The sequence below is a fragment of the Antedon bifida genome, chromosome 5, assembly GCF_963402885.1.
Source record: "Antedon bifida chromosome 5, ecAntBifi1.1, whole genome shotgun sequence".
Taxonomy (NCBI): domain Eukaryota; kingdom Metazoa; phylum Echinodermata; class Crinoidea; order Comatulida; family Antedonidae; genus Antedon; species Antedon bifida.
Genome location: NC_136230.1, coordinates 31,955,079 through 31,973,473, shown reverse-complemented (window position 1 = coordinate 31,973,473; position 18,395 = coordinate 31,955,079). Strand labels below are relative to the sequence as shown.

Genomic DNA, 18,395 nt, shown 5'->3' with positions numbered 1-18,395 from the left:
TCGTACTCCATTCGCTCAAAATACGACTGAAAACTCTACTATTGCGACAGAAACTGGTCGAACCACTTCCCAAGAATTTACTACTACTGTGACAACAAGTGGTATTACTACACAAACTGGCTTAACAACTGATGGAGCCACTCTCCAAGAATCTACTACCACCAATGTGACAACAAGTGATGATATGACAACAGAAACTGGCTTAACAACTGATGGAGCCACTCTCCAAGAATCGTCTACCACCAATGTGACAACAAGTAGTAATATGACTACACAAACTGGCTTAACAACTGATGGAGCCACTTCCCAGGAAGCTCCTACCACCAATGTAACAACAAGTAGTGATATTACTACACGAACCACTTCCAAAGAATCTACTACCACTACTGTGAAAAGTGATGTGAGGACCACCAGAGGTACTAGTGACAGAACAGTATATAAACACACTACTGCATCGACAATAATCATGAGTACTGGAAACATTTCAGAAGAAGAAGGCAACAAATTAACTGGTTCCGCCATTGCTGGTATTTTGATGGGAACTCTACTTCTCTCCTGTTTGACCTTAGGAGTTGTGGTTGCAATCATCAAGGCAAAAACCGCTGTAGCTCCATCATTTCAAGGGCCCTCCTGAGGTGAATTACACATTCACTGATGACAAGTCATGTATTCTCTTCTTTCAGTTGATGGTTATATTTTGATTTGTTCTTTTGAATCCAAGCAAATATAAACTGTTCACACTTATCAACATCTTGCTTTTTGTAGTCACTTTTGGCTGGCAGTGAGATTGTCATTGCAATTACACGCTGTACAAATAAAATGTTTGAAGTATAACATTTAAAACCTAGTACAATGAAAAGTGCAGTATGTTTATAAGTGAGTTGACAGGGGACGGGATTTTGTGGAAAAACGAACCATCTATAAAATGGCTATGGACTTGGTTAATTTCTGTGGGTGTGACAATTAAGGTTGAGTCTAGGATAAAAGGAGGAACAACTTGCGCTATGTAAAATATGAGCCAACTTCTTCAGATTTTAAATTTTAAAATATTTGTAATTTATGAATTTAAAATTGTACCATTCCATTCGGCTCCGATGCAGCTCTATGCAGTATCCGATCCAAATATTCACTTGTTCTAAAATAAAATAATACATTTTTTTATTTTTTATAGTACACCGTAGTTGATATAGAGTATTTTTCCAAACTAGCTCCATCTGCATTGCATATCAGAACCGAGTTGGAGTAGGCCTATTGGTTGCGTTTTTAACAATCAATAAATTGTTTATAATCTAGAAAAGAATAAAGTTTCTTACTCTTGTGGATATGAACTGTTGCTCTGTTGATGGATGAGAAATTGTTTCAAAAATCTTGCATTTAAAATATCTTCTTGTTTTTCTTTTAATCCTGAAATAAAAAACGATAAAAACAAAATGGTAATTTTTACACATAAGTGACCTCTCCTTCCAACATGAGTGACCTCTTCTTCTCACATGAGTGACCTCTCCCTCCAACATGAGTGACCTCTTCCTCTCACATGAGTAACCTCTTCCTCCCACATGATTGACCTCTCCCTCCAACATGAGTGACCTCTCCTCCCACATGAGTGACTTCTCCCTCCAACATGAGTGACCTCTCCTTTATTACATGAGTGACCTCTCCCCACAACATGAGTGACATCTCCCTCTCACATGAGTGACCTCTCCCCACAACACGAGTGACATCTCCCTCTCACATGAGTGACCTCTCCCCACAACATGAGTGACCTCTTCCTCCAACATGATGGACCTCTCCTCCCACATGAGTGACCTCTCCTCCCACATGATTGACCTCTCCTCCCGCATGAGTGACCTCTCCCTTATTACATGAGTGACCTCTCCCTCCAACATGAGTGACCTCTTCCTCTCACATGAGTGACCTCTTCCTCTCACATGAGTGACCTCTCCCTCCCACATGAGTGACCTCTCCCTCCAACATGAGTGACCTCTCTCCCATTACATATATTCACCTTTACAGGCTGTTTCTTCGCTGTTTGTGTTCAGCATTGATTCTTGTAAACATACCCTGCTTGATTTTGCCTGAATGCTCTCACTTACATCCTAAAATAAATTACAAATACCAGTGGATTGGTTAATGTACAAGAACACAATACACATCGGAACAACAACCAAATTCACAAAACTTACCTGAACCAGCCAATCAAAACCTGTGTGACCATTATGCTCTGGTAACCCAGTGTATAGATGCAAAACATTTCCAAAAATATCACTTGGTAAATTTGGATTCTGAATCAGATTCTGCAAATGGAAAAAAAATAATGTATACTTATCAAATTGCTACAAAATATTTGTGAAAACAAACTATTTGAATAAACTGACCTTGAGTAACAATCTCCGTGATTGGCTAAGATCTTGTAAAGTTATGATAGTATCACCAATCGCTGCTCCTGGTATACAACAAATAATCTTGAGTTTCTTATCTATTTGTTCCATTGTCTTAGGTTTGTCTATGAGTTTATTATATACCTTGAAAAAAATTTTTGAAATTCTACGAGTCCACAACTACGTAATTCATTCATTTCAGTTACCTAGTTATCACATATATGACCCTTCTTATTAACTCTGCTAAGTGGTACATCTTATTCTTATATAGATTTTATAAGATTTTAATAACTTGTGTATCAGATATTTTGATAATTCTTGATGTGTGTGAAATGCAATTTATTTATTAGTAACATTATTACAGGTGATTATGCTGGACACATGACACACAATGCATTCATAATTTTTTTCACAACATGCATAATTAATTTAAGTACCTCTTCAAAATATTTTGCCCAATCAAGTGCTGTTTTTAGATCTTTGGTGTCCCAACTTTGGACTTCACTTCCACGAGTGTTCTGAAGAATCTCAACAAATGACTGGGCATTCTTAACAATCTCATTCATCATATTGAATGAATAGGCCTAGCATTCCCTCATGAATAGGCCTAGCATTCCCTCATGAATAGGCAGCCCTAGCATTCCCTCATGAATAGGCCTAGCATTCCCCTGAAATAAAGAATTCATTTGTTAATGACAGTAGAGCATCAAAACTATCATCTTTCGGCTATATATAGGCGTAGGCCTATTTTAAATAAACATGTATATAGACTATGTCCTATGAGTTTATAAAGTCACCATTCATGTTTCTATACAGTACATATTTAATATTTATTTGAGATTATTCTACTCCATCTACGTAAGTAATTTTAACCAGGCCTATAAAGTAGTAGGCTAGGTCGAAATAACATAATTGTTTTGTTTTTTTTCGTTTTTTTAAACCTCTACTAAACAAAAGGGAAATTCCCCACGAAGTGGGAGGTCCGACACGTGTGTGTGTGCTGTCAATATCACCAGCAGTAGTACTATATAGCATGGAGTCCATGGTAGTAGGCTAGTAGTGCAGTACGCCTGTTGTTAAACACTAACAGTATAAAATTGATCAACAGTTATTGTTGCAGACTATTCTAATTTTAAGTAAAACAAACTAGGCCTTGGACCTATAATAATGGTATAGGCCTAGGCCAGGGTTTAGCCTCTAACACCTTCACACTGCAGCGCGCCAAGTCCTGTTCTTAAATATTTTTGGGCACTAAAAGCGCTCCATATATAAATCAATAGGTACATGTTGGTGGCGCTCTTTGAATACAAACAAAACATTTTGTTTATGTTTTTTTGTGTAGGGAGGCCTAGCCTAGCCTAGCTTGTCCGGTCCTCTTTCAAAATGAGTCGAAAGATTAAGTATGAATATTTATTTATTATTTTTCAGTTTATTACGTGTATCATGAATTTCCGCATTTGCTATTATGGTAGTAAGCATATCCTACTAGCTAAGAAAGAGCCAATCCTAGTTGTTAGGCCCAGCCAGGTTTCTTTTTAGGGCCACCACCGCCGCCGGTATGCATGGTATGGGAAGGCCAGGTAGCACAGTCGGCCGGATGACTTAACTTTGTCTATTTTTAATTAATAGTAGGTCGGGTTGTCTATTATTAAATTATGTGAGAATGAATTGAAATCTTAAAATAATATATATCATTTTTTATTATATTATTTTGTATCACCATTCACTGTTTGTCATTTTTTCAGTAATTTATTTTTACCTTTGGATTTATAATATTCATTTTAAAATTTATTTTCTTTGATTATATTGAACAGTTACAGTGATTTAGAAAGAGAGAATGTAAAGTTAGCACAAGACATAGATGAAATTGAACAGATTCTTGCAGTTCATAAGAAAGGATCAAGGACAATTGAAGATAACAAGTGAGTGGACAAACTTTGTTGATTGTGCTTGTCTGCCACTTTTCCTGTCTTCGATGTCGATTGTCTGTGATGTCGATTGTCAGTGACACTCACAGAGAGCAAGGAGAGGGACAATTTTGAGAGTCCCTTGCACCCTACCCGCTCTCCCCTGGTTGACTTTCTAGTTTTATAATACTATACTTCTTGGGAAAATCTCATGGAGTCATATCGATAGATAAATATATAGGTATGGTATATTTTTACAAAATTACTAAACCAATTATTGTTTTTAATTTTCTAGGAACTCTACAAGAATGTCTATATGGAAAACTGGTGGAGAAGGACAACTTACCGGTTTCAAAGCTAGAAAGTCAATAACGCATAAAGTTGACAAACCAAAATTAAAACAGAAAAAAACACAAGAAAATGACATCCAACAAAATCTCAATAGACAATTAAATGATGAAGGTAATATAAGGGGAGCCAAACAACCATCGTTATATGTGCAAGCATCTAAGCACCATGTTGAAAATGCTCAAGAGGTGTTTACGACAAAACCCCATGGCAGTAATACATCATGTTGTCCTGAAACGAGAAGAGAATGGAAAAGAATGCAGCCTAGAAAAGTTTCATTTGATCTTGATGATGATGAAGATTCGGAAGGAGAATCACAGAATAAAGCGCGTTCTACCAGATCAGACCTGTTCGACCCTACAGATGTGATAAACAAGAAAGATCCCAGTAATTCATTAGAAAACATTCAACAGAAAGGTTCTAATTTGGGAGCAGCGGAAAACAAAATAGCAGCGTTAAAAGTAAAAGTTCTGGCTAAAGCAAGTTCTAAAGTGAAACTAGAAATGGAAAAGAAGAAAACTGATGGTAAAAATAAGTTTAAAGAAAGTATGAAAATTAGTAAGATAAACTCTGCAGAAACAGCAAAGTCTTCAAACATGGCTACATCAAATGAATTGAAAGAAATACTTTCAGATACACAAGCTACTCAAAGTGTTTCTAGTAAAGATGATATTTCAGCATCTCAGAACACCGAATGGATTGGACAACCACTTCAGAGGGAACCAATTAGCACTTTAAGTCCACAGGTATTAGCCTGGTTAGAAAACATTCATCTAGATGAAGAAAGTTACTCTAAACTGTTTGATTTTATAGCAAGCAAAAACATTAAAGCAGATAAACTTTATGCCATGACAAAAGCAGATTGGACTGACCTAGGGTTCAACGACACTCAAATTCTATCCCTGATGTTTCATAAAGATAATTTGGAAGTTGAAGAGAAACAGGAAAATGATGTACTATTTACAAAAACAGATAATTTTGACAAAATAAAGGACGCCAAAGATTCAAGGAATTCTAAGGCCATTTCTACATCAAAGAAGGTTAGGCCACAGTCCGCTAAAAATACATTGAAGAAACAATTGTCAACCAATAAGAAAGCAAGACCATCGAGTGCAATAGAAAGAACAAATCAAGAAAAAAAGTCTAAAAATGTTCAGTCTTCTGAAAGACGTGGATCACTACTAAAGGATACTGCTGTAATAGCCAGTAAAACAGGTACAATTTTCACACACTAATTAAATTTATAATTATCTCTTACTATATTTTATGCCTATTCAAAATTTGATTTGTTTTATTAATTTCAGGAGTTTCTAAAGCTTCACACAAATTGAAAAGCAAGCAGGAACAAGAAGAACAAATGAAAAGAAAAAAGGAGAAAGAAGCAGTTCAGAGGAAAACAGAAAGAGATAAAATGGCGGCTCTCCATCAAAAGAGATTAGATGAAAAGGTGAACAAAGTGTCTGATACGGAGGTCTATGAAGATATTGAAAGTCAGAACATTGACTTTTCCTTAGTGGCACAAGGTAAGCTTGCTCAATTACGAGGTCTATACAGTAAAACCTTCATTTTACATTTTGATTTGACAAATTCTAGATTTTAGTGTTCCAATCTTCTTGCAGATGATTACATTATACTTCAAGTAAATCAAGCCTTATTCAGATGAGATATCTCTATTTGCCCATAATTTTCATTCATGCTGTATGTTTTCTAGGAATTGCACCACCTGAAAGTTCTAAAAACCAAGATTCAAGTTCTGTAGACAAGATTACTCACTCAAATGAACCAGACAGTGCTAAACAATTAAGAGAGGACCAGCTGAAGAAAATTGAACTTCAGGTATAGATTTTGCCTTTAATGATGCTGACAATCACAAAGTCACAGACAAGCAAAAATGTCACTGAAAATCACAAAATTGAAGACAATCACTATTGTACAATGTTTTCTGGTTGTTTATTCTTTTAGGTGATCAGTTTACAAGATAATCTAAAGGTTGGTGATAGCTCTGTCGAGGAAAATATACTTAGGCTTCAAAAACAGCTGTCAGACTTGCAAAGAGAATTGCATACACAACCTGGTAAAGAATTTAGCAGGTCAGAAACTGCTAAGGAGTCTAGCAGGTCAGTGCCTGCTAAGGAGTCTAGCAGGTCAGCAGTCAAAGGTTCCTCACCAGGAAAGGAAAAGAAAACAAAAAAGCCTTCAGACACACTACATAGCAGAACGGAACTAATGAGAGAAGTTCGACGACAGAAAGAACAACACAGGAAAGAGATCAGGTAAACTTCATATCATTATCAATTACATTACAGTATATTTAATCACATACCCGGCACAAGATCCAACCTTTTTGGGAATATACCTTTGTTAAATGTGTGTAAAAGAATATAAATGTTTCTAAAAATGTTAATTTATTATATGTAAGTATATTTGTTTGTCCATTAATTTTAATTTTTACCATACAAATTAATTTTCTGTAGAGTGTTGGAGTCGGAACTAAGTCGCTTAAAACATCGTGATCCTGTGAAGACTTGTGAATTATCTCAAGAAGATATTACATTTAGTGAAGAAGGTTAGAATCTAAATATTCAATTAGTTTCATAAGGTATTTTTCTTGTTCCTAAGTTATGGTTATGGACATGTATATTTTTTTTTAAACAGATATTATCGGAGAAGGTGCATTTTCCCAAGTTTTTCATGGAATGTTCAATGGGTCAGAGGTCGCAATAAAACGATTGAAGCATTCTCTTTCATCTAGTGATAAAAACTATTTTGCTGAAGAGGTACATTAATAATTGTGATGAAAAAATACTTTTAGCTCTTTCACAGTGCTTAGCGATGTGTGTAAACTGAAGAGTTTGTTTTTTATTGCAGGTCAATCTTTTACATGGACTGCGTCACCCCCGGATTGTTTTGTTGATAGGAGTGTGTACCATGGGCAAGCTACCGCTAATGGTTTTAGAATACATGTCAGCTGGCAGTCTCCATCAGTATCTTCATAACAGAAACATGTAAGTAAGCTAATGTAATGTGTTATCAGTGTGCTGAAACATGAATCAATGAGGGAATGTAATTTGACCCACTGAAGTGTACATAGCAGAGGCACTAACAGAGAATTCTGCCAATAAAGGGAAACCATTTATCAGGTTGCAGGTTGTGAGGGAGAAAACCTGTTACAGCATAACACTTACTATATTTGATATTTGTATTGTTATGCTTTCTGTCTTTGTAATGTTGTAGGCCAAGATTGGATCATGTGTCATTTTACCGTATTAGCAAGGACATAGCGCTTGGAATGACCTACTTGCACCACCATAAGCCACCTGTACTTCACCTTGATTTGAAGTCTTTAAACATTCTTATCAACGGTTATGGACGTGCTAAGATTGCAGATTTTGGCTTTTCAAAACTCAAGTTAGTGTTATTGTTACTTGTGTTGATGTGTATATGCTCATGTGAGCTGCCAATTGTTTTTCCCTATGCTTAAAAGTTTATGTTCTGCAACTCAAAGTGTGTCAACTAAAAGTTGTGCACCACTTTGATTTTTCACAGAAACAATTTAAAACATTAAGATGAAACATAACATTGACACTAAGCTAACTTTTTTCTAAATTTTTTAACTTTTAATGATCTTTTTTGAAATTTATTTAGGCATGAAGCAGAAGAGGTGAGTAGTGGATTACGTGGCACTCCAGCTTGGATGGCACCTGAACTTCTTGATCCAAATTTAGGTGCTCTATCCATCAAGGTGTGTTGAATAATTTGTATGTACTGTTCTAAACTCAAATCCCTTAAATAAAGCTATGATGTTTAGTCTATTAAAAAAAATTGACTTGTTTAAATACAATATTTCTGGCAACTCTTAGAGCTTACATTGCAGGAACTATGAAAATTCACTAAAGCTATCTGAATGTTGTTGTGATATTTGATTGAGAAGAAGTAACTAAAAACCCATGTCCACCATTTCACTTTTTTGTCTAGGCCGATGTGTATAGCTTTGGTGTAATCTTATGGGAAATGCTTACAAGAGAAACACCATATAAAGGAGTCAGTACTTTTCAGGTAACAATTTTAAGATTATAGTATTAAACAAGTGCATATAAAAATGTAACATTTTATAGATTACTCCTGTATAATGAAAGTAAGTGCTAAAACCTTATGTCACACTGTTTTCTTGCAGATATTAGAAGGTATACGCAACAGCAAGAGACCAGAAATACCAGACTATTGTCCAGGGGCTTTAAGGGGCCTCATTACAAGATGCTGGAAACAGAAAGCTAGTCAAAGACCCTCATTCAAGGTAGAGTACATAGACTGCCGTGCATGTTGTATTCAAAATTTAAATCATTTTAAATCAAAATGTTAAGCTATGGGTTCATTGTACTAATATGCTATGAGTACATTCAACACAAATGAACACATTGCAATCTTAAATATTAGTTATTTAATAATTATCACTTGTTTATTTTTGTTCTCAGGAAATCTTGATTTCATTAGAAGGACTACAATTACCTCTGGAGTGGCGTTCCCTATTGTCAAAAGCAGGAATACCCCATGAAGTAATGGAAGAGCCTGAATCTGCCAGATCTATCATTACCCTAATCAACCAATCAGTTGACATCTCTGTGCATGAGCTAAATGAATTTTCATTAAGGTCACATGATGAATTCATAAATCAATCATTGGCTGATCAAAATGATGTCATGCATACAGAACAAGCCATTACAGATGAACCAGACATAAAACCTACTGCCCCCATCCCTCCACCGATATTGAACTTGGCTAAATTTATTGAAGAACAAACAAAAACAACTAAAGCAAGACCTGTCCAATCACCAAGAGTAGTATCAAAAAGTGCAATAAGCTCAAAAGATGACAAGCCTCCTGGTATCCCTGCCAAAGATCTTGTCCATCAAAAACTGATGTTGAAGTCAACAATGAGAGGGCCACATCCTAGTCAGCTGGCAAACCTGAATGGCATCACAGAGCAGAAGTTCAAATCCATAGCTGAAGTTTTAAGACAGGTAAAAGAAAATGATATAGAAATCAAATCAAAATTGATACCAACATTGATGGTGCTGAATGGGCAAATACGTAATATCCACAAAAACCTGACAATGTAGTTAATTAATTTGCCACAATTTATTTGAAAAAAATCCTGAGGACGATATATTGATCGAAACGTTTTTTTCAGAACTACATATTGGTGTACCACAAACTTTATATCAATATTATTTGAACGTTTTATTAAACCTTTCCTTGTTCAGTTATGTCTTACTATTGTATTTGTTGTTTGAATGCAAAATGAGTAATTGACAATTATTATTTTCCTTACAGTCTGTGAACAATAGGCGTTTTGCAATGAAGATCCAAAGTGTTGAACAGTCAACTCTAGATAGCAACTGGTCACTCACAAGTGACTGAAGTAATACAGTGTAGAACAGTCAACTCTAGATAGCAACTGGTCACTCACAAGTAACTGAAAGAATGTACTGTGAAATTTCAAGAAAAACTGGACGATTTGAATGAAGTATTTCTTGGTACATCACCTGAATAAAGTACATTAAACCTAAATAAGATAAATTCAGGTGTATTGTAGTTTCTGCATTTGTAAAGTTGATTGATTTCAGATGATACTGATACATCAAAAATACAACCACTAGTAAATAACAATAGGATTTATCACACAATTATTTAAGTACTATTTATGTATACAGTTTTATGATGAACACAAGTTTTAAAGTCAAAAGTGTTTGTTAAAGTAACAATGGAGCTTGAAATAATTTTAAATTGAATCATGCTGTTTAAACTTAATTTTTAAAAAAATGAAGATCTTAAAAATTCATTTCAATAAAAATGTACATCAATGCTATTACCTTGTTGAGAAAAAAATGTAGGGGTTGGGTAGCTATGTTTTCTTGTATGTGCAATAATAATCTTGTTTTACCTTGACACATTCCATGTGAAAGTACTAATGCTGACAACATTCTGATGTATATAATTTAAAATATAAGTAGTATAGCAGTTTTAACTGTGCCATTTTTAAATGTGTGCCTAATTGATTGTGCATGTAAGTTAATATAATATTAAAATGTAGGACTAGAAATGATTGGTTTATGTTATCATAATAATGATATAATAAATGTAATTTATTGAATACAATTGATGTCATGCTGTCAAATTCATTTAATTTTCTTGAACGTTCTAAAATAAATGTGTCCTTTTTTGGGTAGTAATTTTATGATTGTCTGGCAACTACTGTTTTTCCCACACCGCCCCCTACAAAAAAAAACAATCACCGCGAAATTACAATTTTTATGTTTCTATTTTTCTAGTTATTTTATTGAATAAATGATGAAATCATCGAGGAATGAAGATGATCCAATGGTTCGATCTATATGGGGAAAAGTGGTAAATATTTTTCTTATAGGCCTAGTAGCAAAATATATTAACTTGTCGCTATATTAGGCCTTGTTTGAAGGTAGGCTAGTTTACTGCATGCGAATATTGTTTTTCGCTACCCTGGATAAGCTTCGTATTCATCATGTGGACGTTTGGACCCAACTATGTGGACGTCTGTAACCTTAATCGTACTATGCCTCTAGGCACCTACTACAAACCACCTAGAGGCCTAGCGTAGGACCCAGCTAAATACAGTACTTGCTTAGCTTTTACATTTTAATCTGATTTATAATAATAATGTTTCTTTTTTAGGATAATGGATTGCAGTCGTACACTGAAGATTTTACATATCCAACAACAATAGCTGAAGAAGGTTCTAATCTATGCATTTAACTACTACACTAGCTAGGCCTATAAGTAGGCCTATTATTTCCATAAAAAAAGCCTTATCTTAATGCACTAATGAATATTAGGCCTAATTAATTATACTTTCATAAAATTACTATATAATAAATGAATGTAAATTTCCAATTTTAATTTTCAATTCATGCACTAAATGAAAAATACATTTTTTTAAAATCAAGTTACTCTGCCCTCTATGTCCCCATCTATGGATTACACCAGCACAGAATGGACTCCTGGTCAACTGTCCAGCCCAGAGCGACGCCATTACAACCGCGCTCTGAAAGAAATGTACAAAATAGTAAAGATCAGTAGTGAACGTCTTGAAGTGGCCAATGAATCGTTGAAGATGTTGACCCCAGATGAAAAAAAATCTAGCTACAGAAGTCATGGTTAGTATGTTACATTTTCAAACTAATTTTTAAGCCAAAAACAGCTCTGTCTACAAACTTTATGTGACAAAAAAATGCGATGTGCCCATATATGGACATGATAATGTCATATCAATACCATATCTGGGCATATCAGTTCCATACAGTATTTAGTCACATCACACATTTTTTGTCAAACTAGACTCTTTTAGATAATTATATTAAATAAATATTTGTTTAATTATAAGTATTAATGCTAGAGTAGAATATTGCAATATATTTCAAGAACTGTTCTAAATTTGGACTTGTTTTATCCCCTTCTTTAGATACTACTGCCACAAAAAATGAGAATTACTCGCAGAGTCCAAGCATTTTAAAAGAGTCTGATGTTTCCCCTAGTCCTTTGTACAAGAAGTCTGCCAGGCCAAGACAGAAGGGTCGACGAAAAGATGTAGAGGAGGATCGTCATAACATGCATGATGTGTATGCTGAGTTGAACCTTATAAGAAACCGTTTAAAGGTAACATTCAGTCATCAGTGGAATGAAATGGAAGATTATTTCCATTTATTAACATTTGGACATGAAAATGGATGCACTTCAGAAACATGCATATATACTGGGGCAAATCCAGAGTTTTGTCTGACAATAAGAAAAAAAAAGAATTAGGTCTTCTTTAACAAACCAGAGTAGAATAAGTACCTGAGGTCTGCAACTGCATGTTCTTAAGTTTAGGGAAGTCCAGACTCCATAAACTGGACGCCTATGCATCATAAAGCTCTGTCTACATTATCAAACTAGTTTGACAAAAAAAGTGTGATATGCCCAAATGGTAGTGATATTCCCAAATATGGTAATGATATGACATTATCATGTCCATATGGGCAAATAACATTTTTTTTTCACATAAAGTTTGATAGTGTAGACAGACCTTTAGGTTAGACTTCTGTATATTCTGTATTATAATTTTTTTGGTATGTATTATTATTTTATTTTAGGAAGAAAACGAAATCCTGAAGGAAAGAGAATATGAAGTGTTAGTACGAGAACAAGAGGTTTATGAAAGAGAACGGCTACTGGAGGAACAAGAAGACATGAGCCAAACACTGCATGATGAAAGTAGGAGGAATATACAAAGAGAAATCTCTGGCAAATGGAGACAACTACAAGAGGTCAGTGCAGGTCATTCACATGATGATCATCTTTTTCTTTAGCTCTCATGATGGTGTGCTATTGGTTTTATTTAGTGAGAGTATATCCAGTCAATTCTCAAACTCTAATAGGCCACATTTCAAATCCTGTTTCAAATTTGGAAAAATACAGTAAAGCTCTGTCTACACTATCAAACTAGTTTGACAAAAAAAGTGTGATGTGCCCAAATATGGTAGTAATATGCTTAAACATAAAGTTTGATAGTGTAGACATAGCTTTAGAAAATTGTGATTTTGGGATAGATCCTGGTTTTCCTAACCTACAACACTAGTTTGTTTCTATTCTCATTCTTTGGTTAAATTGTTTAATTTCTTGATTAGAATCACAAGTCCCAGTTACTCGAAATGGAAAATTCATTGAAAGAAAAAAATAAGGAAATAAAGAGAATGAAGGCATCATTTGAAACCTTAAAACAAGGCAATGATTCTCTCAGAAAACAGGTAAGTGCTTTGGGGCTCCTAGTTTGAGTTTCTATATGATAAAATAATATTTTACCTGTAAATTACAATGTTTTTCACCTTTTCACACAACAAAAGAGAAAAAAAAGTTTTTCACCTGATAAAACAATGTGAATATTTATAATTCGTCAAATCCAATATGCTTATAAAATAAGACAACGGTAATAAATTTATAAATATTAAATAAAAATAATATAATTACATCTGTTGAATGAACTGGCAATGCTTGTTTACTGTGAATTTATACTAAATTAATCTTTTTCTTCTGTTGTCTAAAGCTCACCAATGCTCAAGAAATGAACAGCAAATTTGAAACGCAAGCCAATAATTTGCAACGACGATTACAGAATATATTAAGAAAAAAAGATTATGATGAACGAGTAAGTGATGTAGAGAAGATAACTGTGAAGGAAAGACTGGAAGCTGAGAAAAACGCAATTAAAGAAGAAAAAGAGGCAGGCAAGATTTTACATAAACAGCAAAAGGTGTGTAACTTTTTTTTAATCATCATAGTTATAGTTATTTTTTAAAATTTTTATTTATTTATACTGGATGACCTCTTCAGTCAAAGACAGGTCTCCCAGAGGGCCCAGTTATGATCAGTGACTGTGTGTGACAGTGGCTGTGTGTATACACCGGGGTAACCCCCTACTCGTCTCAAAAGATGTACTAGGTTCTTTAAAGTGCACATGAGCTAGATGTTATTATTTCAATAATTTATCATAATCTAAAAATAATATAGTACTGATAAGGTGCCCTTCTAAACATTATTTTTATCATTGCAGTCTTCCCCATTGGTGTTTGATATTTTAGGCCAATTGTTGGACTGGTTGTGTGAAGTACATTTACGATTCACTACACAACTCGCTGAAAGACCACAAACAGTAGCACTTACCAGAGAAAAGTGTTCAAAGGTAATACATTTTCCTTTACCTGTTGTTCATGAATTTAAATTAAAGTTCTATTCATTCATTCATTTTTATTTTGGAATACCATGATGACATAATATATCCATAGCAAAAACAAAAGAAGCTTAATCTAAGAAATCATTGTACAGATAACAAAATTGTAAAAAAAAGAAAAATATACAATATAGTACATTATTATAATATACAAGTAATTCATGTTTTTGAATTTGGTTTGGTTGTAGATTTTACCACAGTTGGTAGAAATCATTGGTCAACTACCACCAGCATGTGTCAGGATACATCTACCTTGTTTACAGTTTGTCTACTGGTCCCTTCTTCACATAGAATCACAGGAATCTACACAGGTTTGTCACTTCTTTCATTCATTTGTAATACAAAGTGATTCTAATGCACGCATTTTGTTCATGGGAAAAATTATTTCACGTTTTTATATTTTTTTTTACATAACTTAGCGAGGAGCAGGTATGACTTCAACGTATCGTAGGCTTGGTGAAGAGTTGTTTAAGCCAAGTGTTGTTAGAAGTATTGACATTGATGCTAAAGCTACAAGGCTTGGTGTGGCTGACATACTCAAATCAGATGCTTTAGTTGGACGGATAGGTGTGGCAGAAAGATCTAAATCAGGCTGTTTCTTCAGGAGTCCTTCCATTCATTCAAGATTTCTGTCATGTTTGATCATACTTAGAACACTTACACAAGGTACTTTTTTACATACAGTACTGTACAGCAACATTCTTTCCTCCTTTTTTTTATTGTATCTATATATTTCGTATGGGCAATTTGAAAAAAAAAATTTAAGATAAACACATATCGCCTTTGGTTAATTCCTTATTAGCATTTACAATCAATGTATTGGTCCACCTCAGCCCCTGTTATGGACAGATGAATGAGCTCTGTTTGGTGTCAGCTGTACAAATTAGTTTTCAACTTAAGATGGTCTGCATATTTAGGATGAGTAACCTAATGTTCTGGTTTTAAGCTTGTACTGAGGTTGTCTTAATTATCTTTATATCTTTTAGTTGATCACCTCGCACAGGTGTTTGATGTTCTCCGCAGTGACCTTAAAGAGGACAGATGCAAAGAGCTCTTCATGCAATACCAAGCTACTGATCTTTTTGTCACATTCATGAAACCGTCCAATAAAATGATCTGTAACATGGCTGTTGATATCTATTTGCAAATGGCTACAGAATCTGGTATGTCATCATCCATTCCAATAAATAAACGCAGTGCCTACGTCTACGCCTAGTCAAAAGCCATGGGGAGGGGGTGCTTTATAGGCGTAGATATAGTGTGGAGATTATACCCATGACTAGGTAGTATGATAAATAAATGTGTGTTGAAAAATCAACCAATCTGGTGGCAAGGATACACACAGATATTTAATGCAAGAATAAACAAGATAACAAAATGATTTTTGTGAAAATATTTAACAAAATCTCTAATATTTTCTTTATTATAGTGGTATTAGGCCCTTTTCTTGAAAGTTGTGGTAATGAATCCTGGTTTCGTGGCTGTCTTTCAATGCTGAAGACTCCAGGCCTAGACCACAAACTGTTAGAGAAACTTAGCATTATACTACAAAAGATGTCAAAAATCCGGTAAGTTTCAACTTAAAATTTTAACAATTACATGTAATATTCATTTATATTAAAGTGTTTAATACTTGTAAATTTTAGTGTTCCTGTTTCTTCATTTACAAAAAAAAATCATAGGCATGCCTTTTGACGATTCCATATCTGTATCTGTTACATTTATATTACTTCACTATTTTTCATATTAAACGATAACATTTTCCTAAGAGTAAAATAAATAGCTATTTTATAAAAATAACAGATTTGTAATGACACATCGCAGGGTAAGGTCGTAGATATCCTAAGGCTTCTACTGTGTCAACTTTTGAGTTCATTAAAACAATTTTATTTCAGTAAATATTTTACATAAGATAAATTTTTAAAGTGTTGATTTATGAGACTGCCTTCAGGAGATAAACATTTATTTATAATTTCTAGTTGAATAAAATGTATAGTTGAAGAATAACAATCTTGAGTTTAAAAGGAAATTCACTTCAACCAAAGTTCCTGTTTATTTTAAAGCATGATTTCTTTTTTTTAATTGATTGACTTGTCTTAATTTTTGTGATATAAAACCAACCAAGCTTCCTGTTTATTTATCATGATAAATATACTGTATCACGATTTCTTTTCTTTTTTGATTGATTGACTTTTCATGCTTTTTGTCATGGACCTATAAATGGTGATATAAAACTTACCTCTCCAAATTTGCTGAGATATCACAGCAAAAAATCTCCAGCGCCTTGTAAGCTCACATTTCATTTCATTTATTTCGTCAATTAAAAACATGATAATACCAGCGAAAGAGTTCCCTGATAATACAATACAAATAAACATAGCAAAACCCATGACAGGATTAAACAAAAGCAAACTTAGTTGCTGTACAAATAGCATATTTGTATAAATATACATAACCTTCTGACAGTGAAGGGATACTAGACACATTTTCTTTCTTTCTTTAATGTAATCACCTTTGGAAGCACTGTTTTAATGTGTTTGATGGCCTTGACGTAATCACACAGAGAAGTACAATTGTTTGTGTCTTTAATTTTTGAAGATCGAACAAGAGGTTGTTTGAGGTGCTTGGCTTTTCAACCATCATTCAAGAACTTATTCACAGCTGTAGTCAGCATGATGATGCCTTTTTGGCACTCAATTTTCGTTCCATTCTTTTCAACTTGAATGTAAATAAAGTTCCAGCTTCGCAACTGAAAAATATGCTAGGTTGAGTAGCTATGACTGATTACTGAGTACTCATCTTGAAGTTCCCGAATTCCTGGTTCAATCATAATTGTTCGCTGTGTTTATTATCCCTTTGTTTACCAGGGAAGAGTGAAATTCTGGTTTAACACAAACAATTATCATAATTTAGTAGACTCTGCTAAAAATGAAAGGTAGTTTAATGTAAATAGCCATTTATAAAGTAAGAACAAATATGTGTGTAAACAGGGTAATTTAGCTCAGTCTAATTATCAATTTAAATATTGTGCACAGATTTCATTAAAAATAACAGGTAGCCGAATTTATGACTAGGCAAAAAAAGTGGAAAGAACTGTCGTCAATTAGTTAGCAACTAATTATCAGATTGAAAGATCAACGCATGTGTAGTTTACCGTTAATGGTCCAACAGTCTGAGATTGAGGCGGTTTGAATTAATACCCACTATGACGTAACGTAAATGCGTACGCGCGACGCAAGTAATTTGACGAATCAGTTGCTTGTGATTTGTCAAATTATTGTACATCAAATAACGTATTAAATACCTTAATGCGAATGACATTTTTAGTTAAATATGTCCTATAACCAAAGAGATATTTTATATGGATTTATCATATATCGTATAGTTTGTTCTTAAAATAAAAGCCATTACAAATATACTTTGTGTTTATTTCATCCACAAACTGAGTTTGATTTCGTCTACATACTTCATAACAATCATAAGTGTAATACAAAAAACGAAAAACTATAATTTATTAATTTGTATTATTACGGTATAATTACTCAATAATTGTCTATACAAAATAACTTTATTTTGAATGTTCAATTTCATTTACAAACTGATAAAAACTGATTGCTAGTTTAACAATAAACACAAATTAGAAACATACATTGCAATCATTATACAAGTTTGTAGTCACGTTCAAGTTCGATTACCTATCATATTTTCGAGATATCCGCGGCGAAAGGTGTATGTGTGGGAATTTGAGATAGGGAGGATGGTGAATATCAGACTATCCTTGTAGCAGCCAGGCCTTCGAAATCTTGTTTCCTTCGGTTCTTAAACGTCGATTCTTGTTAAACTTGTTTAGGCTAACAGCTGCTCTCTGACCAGTGCTCTGGCTAAACCCAATTAAGCCGTATAATTCATTCATTTCTATTTGTAACACAGTTTTTCTTTTTATGACAGTTGTAATATCTTCTG

At 34.0% G+C, this 18,395-nt stretch overlaps 3 protein-coding genes across 8 annotated transcripts; 2 read left to right on the top strand and 1 right to left on the bottom strand.

Annotated features, from left to right (window-relative positions):
• Nucleotides 1–662: 662 nt before the first annotated feature.
• Nucleotides 663–3,681, bottom strand: LOC144843731 (uncharacterized). Of its 4 annotated transcripts, none has more exons than XM_078700647.1 (8): nt 3,663–3,681; nt 2,816–3,046; nt 2,376–2,522; nt 2,184–2,294; nt 2,006–2,096; nt 1,314–1,404; nt 1,078–1,135; nt 663–806 (listed from the first exon to the last, which is right to left on the bottom strand). In XM_078700647.1, the coding sequence occupies exons 2-8, from the start codon at nt 2,945–2,947 to the stop codon at nt 663–665; spliced, it is 774 nt and encodes a 257-aa protein (XP_078556773.1). In that variant the 5' UTR covers nt 2,948–3,046; nt 3,663–3,681. The 4 variants fall into 4 exon arrangements, with proteins under 4 accessions (XP_078556773.1, XP_078556771.1, XP_078556772.1 ...); XM_078700645.1 differs by lacking the exon at nt 3,663–3,681 and adding an exon at nt 3,583–3,602; XM_078700646.1 differs by lacking the exon at nt 3,663–3,681 and adding an exon at nt 3,538–3,570.
• Nucleotides 3,682–3,744: 63 nt separating this feature from the next.
• On the top strand, nt 3,745–10,789 carry LOC144843712 (uncharacterized). 2 transcript variants are annotated; one of them, XM_078700609.1, is made up of 16 exons: nt 3,745–3,778; nt 4,193–4,300; nt 4,581–5,848; nt 5,938–6,156; nt 6,345–6,469; nt 6,596–6,906; nt 7,108–7,199; nt 7,289–7,410; nt 7,502–7,638; nt 7,868–8,041; nt 8,279–8,375; nt 8,609–8,689; nt 8,808–8,927; nt 9,106–9,651; nt 9,965–10,045; nt 10,105–10,789. In XM_078700609.1, exons 1-16 carry the CDS (start codon nt 3,762–3,764, stop codon nt 10,108–10,110), a joined length of 3,504 nt encoding a protein of 1,167 aa, XP_078556735.1. In that variant the 5' UTR covers nt 3,745–3,761; the 3' UTR covers nt 10,111–10,789. The 2 variants fall into 2 exon arrangements, with proteins under 2 accessions (XP_078556735.1, XP_078556734.1); XM_078700608.1 differs by having other exon boundaries at nt 9,965–10,789.
• Nucleotides 10,790–10,911: 122 nt separating this feature from the next.
• Nucleotides 10,912–17,842, top strand: LOC144843717 (coiled-coil domain-containing protein 138-like). 2 transcript variants are annotated; one of them, XM_078700616.1, is made up of 13 exons: nt 10,912–11,038; nt 11,342–11,402; nt 11,614–11,823; nt 12,129–12,322; nt 12,799–12,972; nt 13,333–13,452; nt 13,749–13,955; nt 14,256–14,384; nt 14,621–14,743; nt 14,852–15,098; nt 15,419–15,595; nt 15,862–16,000; nt 17,031–17,842. In XM_078700616.1, the coding sequence occupies exons 1-13, from the start codon at nt 10,979–10,981 to the stop codon at nt 17,200–17,202; spliced, it is 2,013 nt and encodes a 670-aa protein (XP_078556742.1). In that variant the 5' UTR covers nt 10,912–10,978; the 3' UTR covers nt 17,203–17,842. The 2 variants fall into 2 exon arrangements, with proteins under 2 accessions (XP_078556742.1, XP_078556743.1); XM_078700617.1 differs by lacking the exon at nt 10,912–11,038 and adding an exon at nt 11,143–11,201.
• Nucleotides 17,843–18,395: the final 553 nt, after the last annotated feature.